General features: G+C 44.5%; 3 protein-coding genes across 4 annotated transcripts in view; 1 reads left to right on the top strand and 2 right to left on the bottom strand.

The window, feature by feature from the left end:
* Positions 1–14678, bottom strand: part of gramd4a (GRAM domain containing 4a) — a 169709-nt gene that overhangs the window by 109506 nt on the left and 45525 nt on the right. The gene's annotated exons all lie outside the window — the stretch shown is intronic.
* srr (serine racemase) overlaps positions 1–14678 on the bottom strand; it is a 36418-nt gene that overhangs the window by 21587 nt on the left and 153 nt on the right. The window contains exons 1-3 of one of the 2 annotated variants that reach the window (XM_060038790.1): positions 14320–14674; positions 13659–13839; positions 12477–12658 (exon numbers count right to left, since the gene is read on the bottom strand). In XM_060038790.1, the coding sequence (XP_059894773.1) occupies positions 12477–12658; positions 13659–13839 (363 nt within the window). In that variant the 5' untranslated portion in view covers positions 14320–14674. Of the gene's footprint in view, positions 1–12476; positions 12659–13658; positions 13840–14319; positions 14675–14678 lie in introns of those variants that run through there. The other variant, XM_060038789.1, reaches the window with a different exon arrangement.
* Positions 390–6584, top strand: LOC132447789 (NXPE family member 3-like). The gene is made up of 5 exons (XM_060038760.1): positions 390–561; positions 4162–4934; positions 5016–5086; positions 5192–5410; positions 5520–6584. The coding sequence occupies exons 1-5, from the start codon at positions 412–414 to the stop codon at positions 6062–6064; spliced, it is 1758 nt and encodes a 585-aa protein (XP_059894743.1). The 5' UTR covers positions 390–411; the 3' UTR covers positions 6065–6584.

The raw sequence follows: 14678 nt of genomic DNA, 5'->3' as shown, positions 1-14678 counted from the left end.
CGCCATTCTAACAAACGAGCTATGAGTTTTGGTCCATATCGCCCAGCCTTATGACAATGAGCAGAAACCTCATGGAGACTTCACTAGTCTCCACAAGTGCGCAGATAGATGAGCAACGTTAACTTCAGTCCACTAGGTAGGCTGGTAGATTGATATAAAAAAAAAATCTTTGTAGGGTCAGAGCCTGTTTATCAGTGTTAATTTCGCTAACGACAAATATGACAAAAAAGGTTAGTCAACACCTTTTTTCCATGACAAAGTTGGCGAGCAAAATATAGCCACGTTGAAGCTTTCAGAGTCAAACCGCCAGCATACGACCCATCAAACCGGTGTGTGTGTCAACATAGATGGACAGACCAGCTGGCAGCACTTCCCATTTATTTTTACATAGGCTCTGACACTACAACCACCATGATGACCGAGGAACACAAAGCGGCATCTAACCCTGGGCGACCGAAGGGGGTCCCTGTGTGTCGACGTCTGCCCAGAAGTGCCGTCATCTTCCTTCTCCTCGCACTCTCTGGTCTCATCTTCCTGTGGCGCAACATTCTCACTCTGGAGGTTAGTGTTGCATTGGTCATAAGTGTGTGTGTTACCAAGTGACATTTAGCTTAATACTACAATTTGTTGTCCTTAATTATATTTTGCATTGCAATTTGCTGCTGCCCCTACTGAATGAACATAAAAAATACACCTTAATAACAGCCAGTCTTTTAATTGATCACACTTTTGAAGGCACTCAAGGCGCTATGCAGAGTAGGGCTGTGCCTTTTGAGGAAAAACCAAGTTTTAACGGATATCGAATATCAAGCAACTTGTTTGGAAGATTATCCGTTTCCCTCATCATCTCAGACCCATAGCCACGCCCCTTTATTTGTCCACATTTTCCTAATTAGCCCATGCCAATCAGTTAATCACTCCCTGCCCTGCCACTGACTATTTAAGCCCCACCTGCTGTGACCAGACCCCTTTCCGTTGTTCATAGACACTGAACACCTTGAGAGCTGGGCCTTTGAACTCCTTGTGTGTGTATACTGATAAATGTGAGTTTGTTTTGTGGTCAATGAATTTCGTCTCAGAAATTGCACACACCAACAGCACCAATCTACTAAAGCAAAATTAAGACAAATAAATAGACAAGATTACATTTAGGCTACACAAAACAGCACCAATTTCGGCTTCCACCGTACCAGGGTTATTGGGCTGGGACTGGGTGCGATTTATATAGAAATCGGGACAGCGAGAATGCCTAGTGGACTCGATGTGTTTCACCACAGCATCGCGTTTCAGATTAGGGTTCCCCGTTATAAACAGAGAGGAGCCTGCCATTGCCGATTGGGCTTCCTTACAAAATGTATAGACTTAGCATCATAAACTAGCCACCCGAAATCCTTCAACCAGTCGGGGGTTGAATTTGTAGACTTTATCGACTACAGTAACAGCTTTAACTTTCTCCACGCAGTCTATTCATAATACTGTAATGACCACGGAAATGGCAATGAATGAAGTATTGATTAGACAGAGATTTAGATACCTAATAAACCGTTGGAACACACAAGACTGGTAACCATAGCAACGTAGGTAAACCCTCCCGTAGCGCTCTCCGCGCTACGGCCATCCGGAGGCGCACAGAGCTTTTGGCCGTGATATTATGTATACAATACAATACAATACAATTATATACTATTCTATATAGAGCATGGGGAGTCGCAAACGGCAACAATCACTTTCTCCTCCATACTGCGGTTCAGCCCGGACTGCACTGCAGGGAACGGTTGGCCGGTTGAAAACTGATTGGCTGTTACGTTGAGCACGTCACTCAGTGGCCACGCTGTTGAACGCTGATTGGCTGTCATCACGCGAATGTCGCGGCAAAGTTTAACTGTGTGTTCACACCAAATGCGACGGGGCGACAGGATCCCATACAAAGTGAACGTATAGACGCGTATCGGGCGAATTTTTCGCGAGAGAAAACCGGCGACAAGTTCTGATTTATCGCGCCACACTTTCGCCGTGCACAGGCGAGGGCTTTCACGAGGATTTGTGGCGCGACAAATTAGCTCGAGTTGAAATATTTGAACTTTGACGCGAATTTCGCGTGATGAAAGCCAACCAGCGTTCAACAGCGTGGCCACTGAGTCACATGTGTAACTTAACAGCCAATCAGCGTTCAACCGTCAAACTCAGTGCAGTGCAGTGCAGTCCGGGGTGACCTGCAGCATGGAGGAGAAAGTGAATGTTGCCGTTTGCGACTCCCGGAGCTCTATATATAATATAATATTTGTATGCATAATATCACGGCCAAAAGCTCTGTGCGCCTCCGGATGGCCGTAGCGCGGGGAGCTCTCATAGGGATTGGGCTTCTCTGGGTTTGTTTACCCGCGTTGCTATGTTTCCGGTCTTGTGTGTTCCAACGGTTTATTAGGTAGGCCTATCTAATAAATCTCTGTCTATTCAATACTTCATTCATTCAACTAACTGTTAGTTAACTATAAGATCATTTTATTTAGTTAAAATATTTTACAAAAACAGTCTGAAACAGACATTATAATGTTCTTTATCAATATTCAACTTACTGCTGGATGAGAAGGCAAACAATGAAATAAAAACCAAGCAGTCTAATCATAGACGGTAAAAAATGCGCTACACATCATGGCATTTTAAAAACCAATTAGATTATACATATTCGAATGCTGATATTGCCCATCATATTCAAATGCATATTCGAATATCGGATATAAAGGGACAGCCCTAATTGAGAGTGTGTTTTTTGGGGGAAATCCCACCTCCTCCTCTACCAGTGTGTAGCATCCACCTCGGTGATGCATGCAACTGGTATTCGCCATAAACCTATGGAGTTAGAATCATGCCAAAACCCCACACACGTACGCAAAACGTGTTTTACTCACGCACAACGATTCACACACACGCTCAGTGTGCTTTGCAAATACAAAACATCATTCACAAACTAATGCATTTTGCTTCAGAAACAAATACAGTATGTTTTACACATACAAAGAAACATATTTCTTCAATTACAAAAATATATCTTTCAAGTACAAACTAAAATCTTTCAAGTACAAAAAAAAATCCTTCAAGTACACAAAACAATTCTACAAGTACGGAACGCTGAAAGTTGCACGTGGATCTGAAGACATTTGCGCGTGGATGAGTAAGGCGGAAAATTAGTGCCAAAAGTCACGTGACAAACAAATGTCCTGTGATTCACACTACACAACCGCAGGTGGCGCTGTTGAGTCAGTTTAAGGCCGCCAGGACGACCTTTTTTCTCCCCAAAATCTTTATTTGATGCCGGCCATCCATGTGTGGATTCTATGGAAAGCCAAGAAGGCCACTAACTGGCCCTAGAATGGCGCGGTAAAAGTGCTAAACCGCACGGAAACCGTACGGAATCCGTGTGGTTTTGCAGGAACAGCGCCTCCTGCTGTTGTGTAGTGTGAATAACAGGACATTTGTTTGTCACGTGACTTTTGGCACTAATTTTCCGCCTTGCTGATTCACGCGAAAATGCCTTCAGATCCACGCGCAACTTTCAGTGTTCCGTACTTGTCGAATTGTTTTGTGTACTTGAAGGATTTTTTTTTGTACTTGAAAGATTTTTTTTTGTTCTTGAGAGATTTTAGTTTGTACTTGGAGGATATTTTTTTGTAATTGAAGAAATATGCTTCTTTGTATGTGTAAAACATAATGGATTTGTTTCTGAAGCAAAATGCATTAGTTTGTGAATGATGTTTTGTGTTTGCAAACCACACTGAGCGTGTGAATCGTTGTGCGTGAGTAAAACACGTTTTTTGTGTGCGTGAATCGTTGTGCGTAAGTAAAACACGTTTTGCGCGTGTGTGGGGTTGTGGCATGATTCTAACTCCATATAAACCACCCCAAACGATGGCTAGTGGAGAGGTGATGAATGAGTGTGTAAGCAAGCACAACCCAAACTAAATTAATTCCGTCCCTCTGTCATGGCTGAAAAACGTATTTGTCTCGTGTCCGCATCGCTGAAAGATGAATGCTCCGCAAACAGAGTGCGCAAACTGCCCGTCCACAGCAACATGAAGACAAAACGCTGTCTACAAGTTGTGCTTTAGTTATCAAGACTACCCGATGGCGCGTTCAGCCTCACTTTAAACAGGCCCTCCTCAGAACCTGAGCTACAACACAGCCTCTATGCTTTTGCAGCCCCAGAACAGCAACCATACTGTCCTCGCCCAGAAGAAGCCTCTCCCTCCGTACAACAACCACACCTTCTGCAGCCACCTGGAGCCCACCCCCGACGAAGCCCTGGAGGACCACGCCCTCCTCGACGCCATCGACTGGCCCAAGCCCCCCGCCCCCGCGTCCCTCAACCAGACCAGCGCCCCCGGCCACAGCCGGTTCGCCATTCTGCCCTCCAAGGGCGGGAGGGAGCGGCGTGTGGGGGACCAGCTTGAGGCCCTGGTCCAGATGCAGGACTTCCAGGGCCGTCCCAAGCGCTACGGGGGGGACTTCCTGGTGGCACGGCTGCACTCCCCGGAGCTGGGGGCAGGAGTGGCGGGCACGGTGGTGGACCACCTCAACGGCTCCTACTCGGCGCTGTTCCCCCTGCTGTGGGAGGGTCCGGCCCAGGTGACGATCACCATGGTGCACTCCAGCGAGGCGGTGGCCGTGCTGCAGCGGCTCCGGGAGCAGCGGCCCGACCGCTTCTTCTTCCAGAGTCTGTTTCGCTCGGGCAAGCTGTCTGAGACCTCCGTGTGCAACATGTGCCTGCCGCACAATCGGCCGCAGGAGCCGCTGTGCAACTACACAGACCTCCACACCGGAGAGCCCTGGTACTGCTTGAAGCCCAAGCGGCTGAGCTGTGACACCAGGATCAACCATTTCAAGGGAGGCTACAAGAAGGACCTCGTCACCCACAAAGAAGCGCTGCTCTTTCAGAGGTCAGGCGCTGAACCCTGCTTCATCCTTCATTCATAACTTTGGGAATGTTCTTTATCCTTGTTTGTTTTTATTACTCACAGCCGTGTAAACATCAAGGTTGTCATCCATGTGTCAGGACCTGATCGGATAGATGTGCTTCCAAAGAAGATAGGTACACAATCATTGCTACGCTTAATGGAGGAGGTTGCTTATGTGGTGGTGGTGCCCACTTGTATGTATTTCATCTTGTGACACTTGTGTCATTCTCATATCCCAGATAACCCAGAGTTAGAAAACCGCAGCATCGAACCAGGGCCGGTCAAGTACAATCCTTCTGGGTATTACTACAAAGGCTCCTGGAGGTCATTCGATGGAACACCTGTTCGCCAGTTTGACGCCAAATCGATCACCCAGTGCCTGACTGGCAAGATGATCAACATGTACGGAGACTCCACGATGAGGCAGTGGTTTGAGTACCTCAGAGCGTTTGTACCAGGTGAGCACCGACACCCTTCTCTCTGTGCCAACGATTCTGTGGCCATTCCTCATGTCCCATTGATCATTTCCAATGTGCTCGTTCATTCCGTCTCTCCTACAAACCAAAGAGTTCAACCTGCGCAGCCCAGCGCAGGCAGGGCCCTTCATGGCGGTGGACTGTAAACACAACATCCTGTTGAAGTACCGCTGTCATGGCCCGCCCATCGGCTTCTCCACCGTCAGAGCCAGCGAGCTCCGCTATGTGGCCAACGAGCTGGACCGCTTGCCTGGAGGCCCCAACACCGTGGTGGCTCTCAGCCTCTGGGCCCACTTCAGCCCCTTCCCCGTGGAGGTCTACATACGCCGCATGCGGCACATCCGCCGGGCGCTTGAACGGCTCCTGGCCCGGGGCCCCGGCACCCTGGTGGTCATCCGCTCGGCTAACTTAAGGGCCCTGGACAAGGAGATGAGCCTGAACCACAGCGACTGGTTCTCGCTGCAGCTCGACAGGGTTCTCAGGAACATGTTCATGGGCCTGGCTGTTGTGTTTGTGGACGCCTGGGAGATGACCTTAGCCCATCATAGCCCCCACAATATCCACCCGCCCCCGGACATCATCAAGAACACGATCAGTCTCATCCTGACTCAGGTGTGTCCTGCAAAGAAGAGCTAGTGGAAGAAAGGGAGAAAAGTTGGAAGAGGTGTGCCGTCCAAGTGCTTGGAACATCGTTGGTCTATCATGATTCTCTTGCCATGAACAAGTTAACTCTGTTTTGTTTGGTTATTTTCTTTGGCAATACATGAGTCCCAAGAACCTGTTGCATGTCTTGTGCTGTCTTACTTGTTTTTTTTTTTCACCTGTTCTCTGATGGTTCAGTAAACCCACTTTCCCCATCATCTGTTATTCCAGGTCATTATAATTCCTCAACCACTCGCTCATCTGCCGTCCATAACCCAGCCATTTTTCATCTGTGACAGCCCTCACTACCCCTAGACAAGGTGGTTGCAACAGAGAGTGTGGATGAAATGTGGATGAAATTTTTCACTTATTGGGCCAATGGTGTCGCTCTTGCAATCGTCCAAAATGCAAACTTTGAAAAGCATATCTCCTGACACTTTTGACTTAGTCATGAAACTTGGCTCCTCATGATAAACATTACATAGTTTGTGAATAAAGCAGGGATCGACATTCACTTTTTGAGGCACTTTTCCTTTGGAAAAGGATTTAGATTGCACTTATCCAGGCACAAAGGTCACATGTCCGGGTAAAAACAAATCATTTTACAAAAATTTACTTTTTTTCATGTTGTCTGCAAACGTGGACTTCAGACGAACAAAGCCTCCAAACGACAACATATAACAAATAGATCAACATATAAATTATTCTGTTATGATTTTTTAAAGGGTTACCTAGCTTTACTTACAACGAAAAAGGAGAACATTGCAATAACAAAATGATTTCAATTAAAAATATATAATATTTGTTAGGGTTACATTAAACATTTTACAACATTTAACAATTGTACTCCTCAGTTTGAAACGTTACCTGATGATATTAACTACTCTGGTCTACTGTTGCATACAGTGTTTGCCACACATTGACGGGACTATGGCGTACGCCATAGTCTAATTTCGGCCGCTATAGTTTCAACAAAAATAAATTAAAATAAAAGACAAACTCAACATATCCGTGTTACTTTGTTTGGGTTAAACCCAGAAGTCTGTATTAAGGGCAGCTGCGGCTGGTTCAGACTACACGATTTCAGCCTGATTTTCCCCTGATTCATATGTCAGTCAAATTTGCGAGTAGTACATGATTTTGAAAAGTCGGCAACGAGACGAGGTCTTGTAATGTGACATTTTTTGCGATCTGCAAATTTTTCATCTGCGACGTTCGAAAACCCCACGACGAAAATGTTGGCATGCCAGAAATTTTGGGTATCGCAATGACATATCCATTGTTGACATGGAGGGAACCCCGCCACCAGTTGTGCGAGGGAATCCTTCAAACAGCTGGAGCTCACGGGCGGTGTTTACTAACTAGTAAAGAACTAACTAAAGTCAAGACTAGCAGTGATGCGCCGTTGGCGGTAATACCCGCGGATAATCCACGGGTTGTGTGGAATGCGTGAAGAAAAAAGCAATACTGGGACGAATTGCGGGCGGGTCGCAGTTGAAATAAATAAATAAAATAAATAGAGCTGTCAGTTAAACGCGTTATTAACGGCGTTAACGCAAACCAATTTTAGCGGCGTTAAATTTTTTATCGCGCGATTAACGCAATTCTTATATTTAAAAAAAAATTTTTTTTTTTTTTTCTTTGGCTCAAAACAAAGAAGCAGTAGCCTGACTGCTATGTTCAAATTAAATTTGTTCAAAGCAGTCTTTTTATTGCACTATAGGCTCTTTTTTTGTATCGTCCTGTTTTGATCAATATATGCCAATGTTGTTATCAATAAAAAATCATTTGCACAAGGCAAGCCGATGCACTTCACCATGTTGATAAGAGAATTAAAATGAGAAGAATTATGGGAAAAAGAAATCAAGGGATATTTAGCATAGAAAAAGAATTTGCGATTAATCGCGAGTTAACTATGGCATTAATGCGATTAATCACGATTAAATATTTTAATCGCTTGACAGCTCTAAAAATAAATAAGATGCAGGTTAACATATTGAAAAGACAAACGGCAAACTGACAAATTTGACATTTTTCTATAGTCTCCCTGCTTCTGAAATGCACGTACGATTTGATAATGGTTCACAAATCTCCTCTTTTTCACTCGTGCGGTAGCGTTAGCTGTTCTTCTCAGTGCTTTCCCTGCCACTTGGACAAGTTATTGTTTGAACTGTTAACGGTTATTACTTGGATCGACTCCTGATTGGTCGATCAAAGGGTTGGGCGCTGGATGGACGTACCGTGGGGAAAAAATGCTTGGGTTGTTTCAAATCTGTAAAATAGCTGAGTAGTGACACATAACGTGCACACACACATCATTTTCTTTGCTTGGAACTAATTGGACTAATTTTCAGTTGGGGCGAGTCAATTTCTCTTCCACACACCTTACCAAAAAATGCAGTTCTCCCGGATAAGCGAACAAGCCTTAGAGGGGTAGTCTGGAATTATGGACATTGGACCTAATTTCCAAGTTATTTATCATTGGAGACCGTTTTCAACACGTTTGATTCTGGTTGCAGAGATCGCTGGTGCTAGGCTAGCGCAAGTTGATGGTTTCTGCTATCCTGCCAATAAAAACAGTTTTAACCACTTCACAGTACACCTGAGGCAAATCAATTATAACGCCAGACTATCAATATCAATGTCTGTGTTGATAGAATAATGTTCAGTGTTTCCCCCAGCACTGTATGGTTAAGGCGGCCGCCTTAACAACAATAGGGCCGTCATGCTGTCATTAGCTGTTACGTCTTTCTGACCAATCGCAGTTCAAGGCCCACCTGGGCTGTATACCACTTCAGGAGGGGCCGCTCAGTTACTCCCCTCTAGACAAAATCGACTATGTTGCGTCGTTCAGTTTGTGTCTGTTCACAGAGTGTTGCGTCGGTGTTGAGTGAATGAGAGGTTGCGCTCGCACAGCTCAGGCTGCCGGACGGCGGTACTTTTATAAACGCAATATTGTTATCCCGCAGTAATCAGCCCGACAGCCCCGAAACGTTAACGGCCCACCGGGAATTCTCCCGACTCACCCGATTACCACTCCGCCACCGCACGTGTGTGTGTGTGTGTGTGTGTGTGTGTGTGTGTGTGTGTGTGTGTGTGTGTGTGCGTGTGCGTGTGCGTGTGCGTGTGTGTGTGTGTGTGTGTGTGTGTGTGTGTGGGCGTTATTCGATAGCCTGGTAATGTGTATAGGCTTGCGTACGGTAGGAATATTCATACTGGTTTAAATAATAAATGTTATAGTATTTCCCATCTTTGCTGAGCAAGAGTTTTGTTCGAAAGTTCAGTGATTGAAACAAATAAACGCCTGGGCTATTGAAGTTTTACGGTAGGCCTACCACTGTCATGCACCTACCCGATGTCAAGTGGACCGGGTTGAATTCACTGCAGTCTCTCTTTTATATCCATCATACCAAATATATTTTATTACTGTTCTTCTCAACACTCTCTGACTCACTAAAAGGCTAGCAGCACAAAATCAAGGGATATTTAGAATAGAAAAAAAATTGCGATTAATCGCGAGTTAACTGACATTAATGCGATTAATTGCGATTACATATTTTAATCACTTGACAGCATTAATTATTATGCATTAATAAAGCAAAAAACACGTAGGAAAAAAACAAACTTCCATCAGGTACAAAAAATAAGTAAGGGATAATGTATAGAACGCCGGTCATTATCGAGAAAATAAGCCCAGACAGGGCGAACAGGACACCGACGCGCAGCGGAGGTGTCTTGCTTCACCATGAAGGGGCTTATTATTCGATAATGACCGGCGAAGTTCTATACATTATCCCGCTTATTACACGGCTACTTCCCAAAACGAAACAATTTATTTACAATGTATTTGTTACCAGCATTCATAGTGTTGATCAGCAGAGAAATAGTCCGCCCAAGACGTTGACGTCGTCGCTTAGCAACCGACAGCGCTTGGGTTGAATCATATCCCGCTTATTACATTGACAAGTTACCGGACAACCTGCGGAGTGATACCAAAGGCAAAAAGTCATTTTGTTTACCTTGACAGCGGTCATTATTCATCCGTTGCCAATGAATTATCCAAAAAATAATTGACCGCCGGAAGTTGTGAAGTGCCCATGCAAGTGTAATAAAGCTAAATAATGCATTGGTAATCAGACACTCCTGGATTTCGCGATGTCGCAATTTGCAATTTCAACGCAACATCAACCAACCACCGCAACTTTCCCGCAAATTTGACCAATCACTGACATCGACAAACTACCTTCTGCCTTACTTCCGTGTTTACTACGTTCAAGCGATTCAAGCATTCATGCAGCATGTGCGCGTCCAATGTTTCACACTTGCCGACCAAAATAACTGCGAAAGATCGCGAAAAGCAGTATCCTGGTATTCTACAAGAAGGCGGGGGGAAATTATTTTGCACTGCATGCAACATTGTGGTTGAACATAAACGGAAATCTTCCATTGATAAGCATAGTGCCACCACAAAACATAACTACAGAACTGCAGAACTGCAGGCCAGATGTCAGACGACGAGGCAGATCACTATGACACAGGCTGGAGGGACTGGCTGCTATAAAGCTTTTTCAATGGAATTGAAACGGCACCAACTGGTGGTTGTATATATTATTGCGAACTGAAACCCTCACCGAAGACCGCAGGGCCATGAGATCCCTAAGGATTGGTTGTTTGACTTAGACAAAATCCTTTAGCACATATCATCTATGGACCAATGTCTTTAATCTGACATAAAGGGAAGTCTATACAATAAAGATTAAAGAACCAAGGAGCCATTGACTTCTAAACAGGGTGTGGTTTAGAACGCGTTAAGACTTGAATGCTAATATCAACATGAAGATTGACTCATATGATCTTTTAACAAGATGAAATCCACTTATTTTCAATTAGGGCGTTTCATCAAAATGGGCGTGGCATGAATGAATGAATGAATGAACACTTTATTGTCATTACCAGGCATGTAACTAAAATGAACACAGTTCATAGACAGAATGTTTGATTTTAGCGGGTCTAACTTAGTTATTGTTGGGGACCAAAGTTCAAACTGCTCAAATAAGATGAAGTCGATTGACAAAACAACATGGCTGCCAGAGGCTCAAAATCGTCCAAATTTTACCTTGACCCAATCATCTTGAGTCAATCACCACCAAACTTGTTGTACTTAAAGAAGCATAGGTCAAATTAACCATGATGGTCTTTCAGGGTCTTATTGGTCTGCTTTAGGCTTGGCCCCCGTTAAATGGTGCTTCCAGCTTTAATTATTTATTTAATTATTTGTGATTGCGTGCTTCTATTTGTATGTTCATGGTCAAATGTTTCTGTTGTTACGTTTCTGTTGGCATGTTAATAGTCGCCTACTCATGGTTGTGTGTTTGTACCGCTTCCTGTCATGTGTGTGTGGTAAGGCTGGGGGTAAACGATTATTTATCAAACGATTAATCGGGCGATTATTTTATCGATTAGTCGACTAATCTAATGACCAATTGGACGTTTTTTTTTTTTTTTCTGTTGCTCGATTAATAGAAACCATAATGTATCTCAAATAAATACCAAAAAATTCTTAATAATATACTTTATTTAATACGGAACCCGTAAAGGGACATGAAAAAAATGTGTGCGCATACTCTCTTGCGCTCCGCCTCCAACTACGAGTTACATCTTTCCTGCTGTCGGCTCCCAGACCGAGGAGCACAGGTGATACGTTCCCTCCAGGTCCGATGCGCTCTCGGGGGCATGACCCTTCACTTTGACCGACAGTGAGTCTGCTTATAGGTCGGAATATGATGGAATGAAGCGGCCACCGATTCTTGACAGGCTGGGTATTTTATTCTTACACACAACCGGACTCGTTCATGACTTCACTAGACTGACACGCACGCTATCGCTCGCTCTCCTCGCTCGTCCACCTACTCGCTGACGACACACACACACACACACACACACACACACACACACACACACACACACACACACACACACACACACACACACACACACACACACACACACACACACACTGCCAGTGATATGCGCACGATGTTTCCCCATGCTCATGAGATACTTTCTCATGCGCACAAGATACTTTCTCGTTTGAGATGCTCCAACATTGCTGTCGTGCTCTTGTGATATGCCAACTCCATTTGGCAAAGAGTGCAAATCACAACACCTTTCCGTTTAGGACTTAACTTGAAGTATTTCCATACCTTTGATGATTTCGTGCGCGGACATTTTCCTTTATTGTGACTTTCGTCCATTTCTCCGTCGAAAATCGGCGACGGAGAAATTTGACGTCGACGAATTTTTGACGTCGACACGTCGACGTCATCGACGCATCGCTACAGCTCTAGTGTGTGGTAATAGGTTTGTAACCCTTCGTGTCCAAGCACAAAACAGCATGTGGGCTCACCTGTATGAGGGCGGATCTGGAGAGGGGGGCGGTCTCTGGCATCACCACCTTGCCCTTGGAGCCGTAGTGCTTGGAGGCGTACGCAAACGCCTTCCCATAGTTCCCTGCAGACATGGTGACAAAGTGGCCTCCCTTTGGCCTCCTGGCGAACTGATTGGCTACTCCTCTGATCTTAAAGGAGCCTGGGTAGAAAGAGATATAGAAAGGTAATATATGGTTTATTACATTATAAACGTTTGATAAGCCTAATATTTGGCTTACTACATCAGAAATGGTTAATAAGCTTACTGTATAGTAGAAATGGGTCTAACGAATCGATTACTCGAGTACCTTACCTGTCCAGTAGGTTGGTGGACAGGTAAACTCGAGTTTGCACATACACACTCAGACAAAATGAAGTTTAATCTACTATAGTTTTCTGAAGCAAATGTATCAATTTTCTGTGTGGCGTGTGCCGTGCCGTGTGCACAACGCCTAAATTCAAAAAGTTGAGAGACGGCGGTTAGAGCAAAGCGCAGTGAAGAATGGAAATATTTTACAGAAATAGGAGATCATAAGGTGGAATGCAAAATATGCCAAGAGAAATTGAGCTACCAGAGTACTACAAGTACTATGCGGCAACCCATGCTCCTGAAACACAACGGTGAGTTCGGGAAGGCAGACCCGCAGCAACCAAGTGTGTCGGCTATTTTCACCGCCCAAGACGCAGCTGTAATCCCGGCCGTGGAGAGAAGATCACAACGCTGATTACATCGATGATCACTAAAGAGATGCTGTCTCTGACTTTTGTGGATGAGAAGGGGTTCCGTGATCTCATGGCCTTTATAGAGCCTGAATACACGGTGCCATCGCGGCGCACCATCACTGCTCGAGTGGAGAAAATGTGTGGGGGGGGGGTTCAGAAAACCTCATAGACAACGGAACATTCCAAAAGAATCGTTCCAACCCAAACTGTTATTGCAATTATACGTCCACATCAAGGAACAGTGGTGTGAAGAAGAGGAAGGTGTCTGAGTAACATAATCCCGGTCATAGGCCACTCAAGTCACAGACTCAACAATTTGAGTTTAAAAGAGACTGTCTATTATGTGGAGATGAATGCTTTATTACATCATAAATGGTGTATTGCATTAGAAACGGTTCATAAGCCTGATACATCAGCTGTCTTTTTGAGTGGCCTACCTGTCTTCTGCATGTTCTCCAGTTTGATGTGTATGTTGCAGGGCACCGGGGGCGGAGGCAGGGAGGTCTGACACCAGCAGACCATGGGCGTGTGCACCACCCCCAGCGGGCTCCCCCTCACCGTGTCCCGGGCCTCCATCAGCAGGCTCAGGGTGACGGAGTCAGCAGTCACATCCCCCATCTACCCATTCAGTCACAAACACAGAGCACACACTTTGTTGTATACAGGAAATGGGTTAACCTACACATGTTTGCGCACTAATTGTATGTACGTCCTTGCACTTAATAATAATAATAATATTACCGTACTAATTAAAAAATTCTGGGAATTGTGTAGCATCTTATCCTAGCTATCTTTGTTGTATACGGGGAACGGGTCAACCAACAATTGTTAATTCTTTGCACTTGTTTGTTTGAAAATCCTTACTAAAATGTAAATGTGATTCTATAGAGCAATGTGTTTTTGTTAATATTAATTTGTGATTAATAGATTAATTCGGTTTTGAATAAATGCAGAAGATAGAGGTTTAATGACCCAAGGAACCCTCTGATACTGATTGAATTTGAACACTTTGTAATTTAAAAAAATAGTTTTTTTACAGTCGTTGTGTAACTATTATAGAAAAGCGAAGTTGTCGAAAATGAAAAGATCCACACACACCGTAGCGTTAATCTATCGGGAAAGGTAGTCTGACGTCAAGAAAGTAACGCCACCTGCGGGCGCAGCAGAGCGGGAAGATGACCTGTGTCTTGCGGAGAACGGCGTAAAATTATCGGATTTTACTTTTTTTTCTCGAAATGTGAGACTCATTTATTTCAGTAACATTGATAGAATGACGAAGATTAATATGTTGACGATTACATAATACGAATGACTATGTTTAAAACAAAACAAATTTGGTTTTTGGTCCAGTGGAACTTTCAAGAAGATAACGGTTTAAGTGCTGACCCGCCATTCCCGTACAAGTTCGCGAAGATGTGTCAAACTTTTGTTTGGGGAATCACATGTATATCAGTGAG

This window comes from Gadus macrocephalus, chromosome 19, assembly GCF_031168955.1.
Source record: "Gadus macrocephalus chromosome 19, ASM3116895v1".
In the NCBI taxonomy this organism is placed as follows: domain Eukaryota; kingdom Metazoa; phylum Chordata; class Actinopteri; order Gadiformes; family Gadidae; genus Gadus; species Gadus macrocephalus.
The sequence above is the reverse complement of the archived record's forward strand: the minus strand, read 5'-3'. Positions and strand labels throughout refer to the sequence as shown.

What these genes read in the sequence shown, in the direction of transcription:
- LOC132447789 (XM_060038760.1), top strand. Translation starts at nt 412, where the DNA reads ATGATGACCGAGGAACACAAAGCGGCATCTAACCCTGGGCGACCGAAG. An exon ending in GCAACATTCTCACTCTGGAG is followed by an intron (nt 562 to 4,161) that starts GTTAGTGTTGCA and finishes GGCCCTCCTCAG; the next exon opens with AACCTGAGCTACAACACAGC. An exon ending in CCTCAGAGCGTTTGTACCAG is followed by an intron (nt 5,411 to 5,519) that starts GTGAGCACCGAC and finishes TACAAACCAAAG; the next exon opens with AGTTCAACCTGCGCAGCCCA.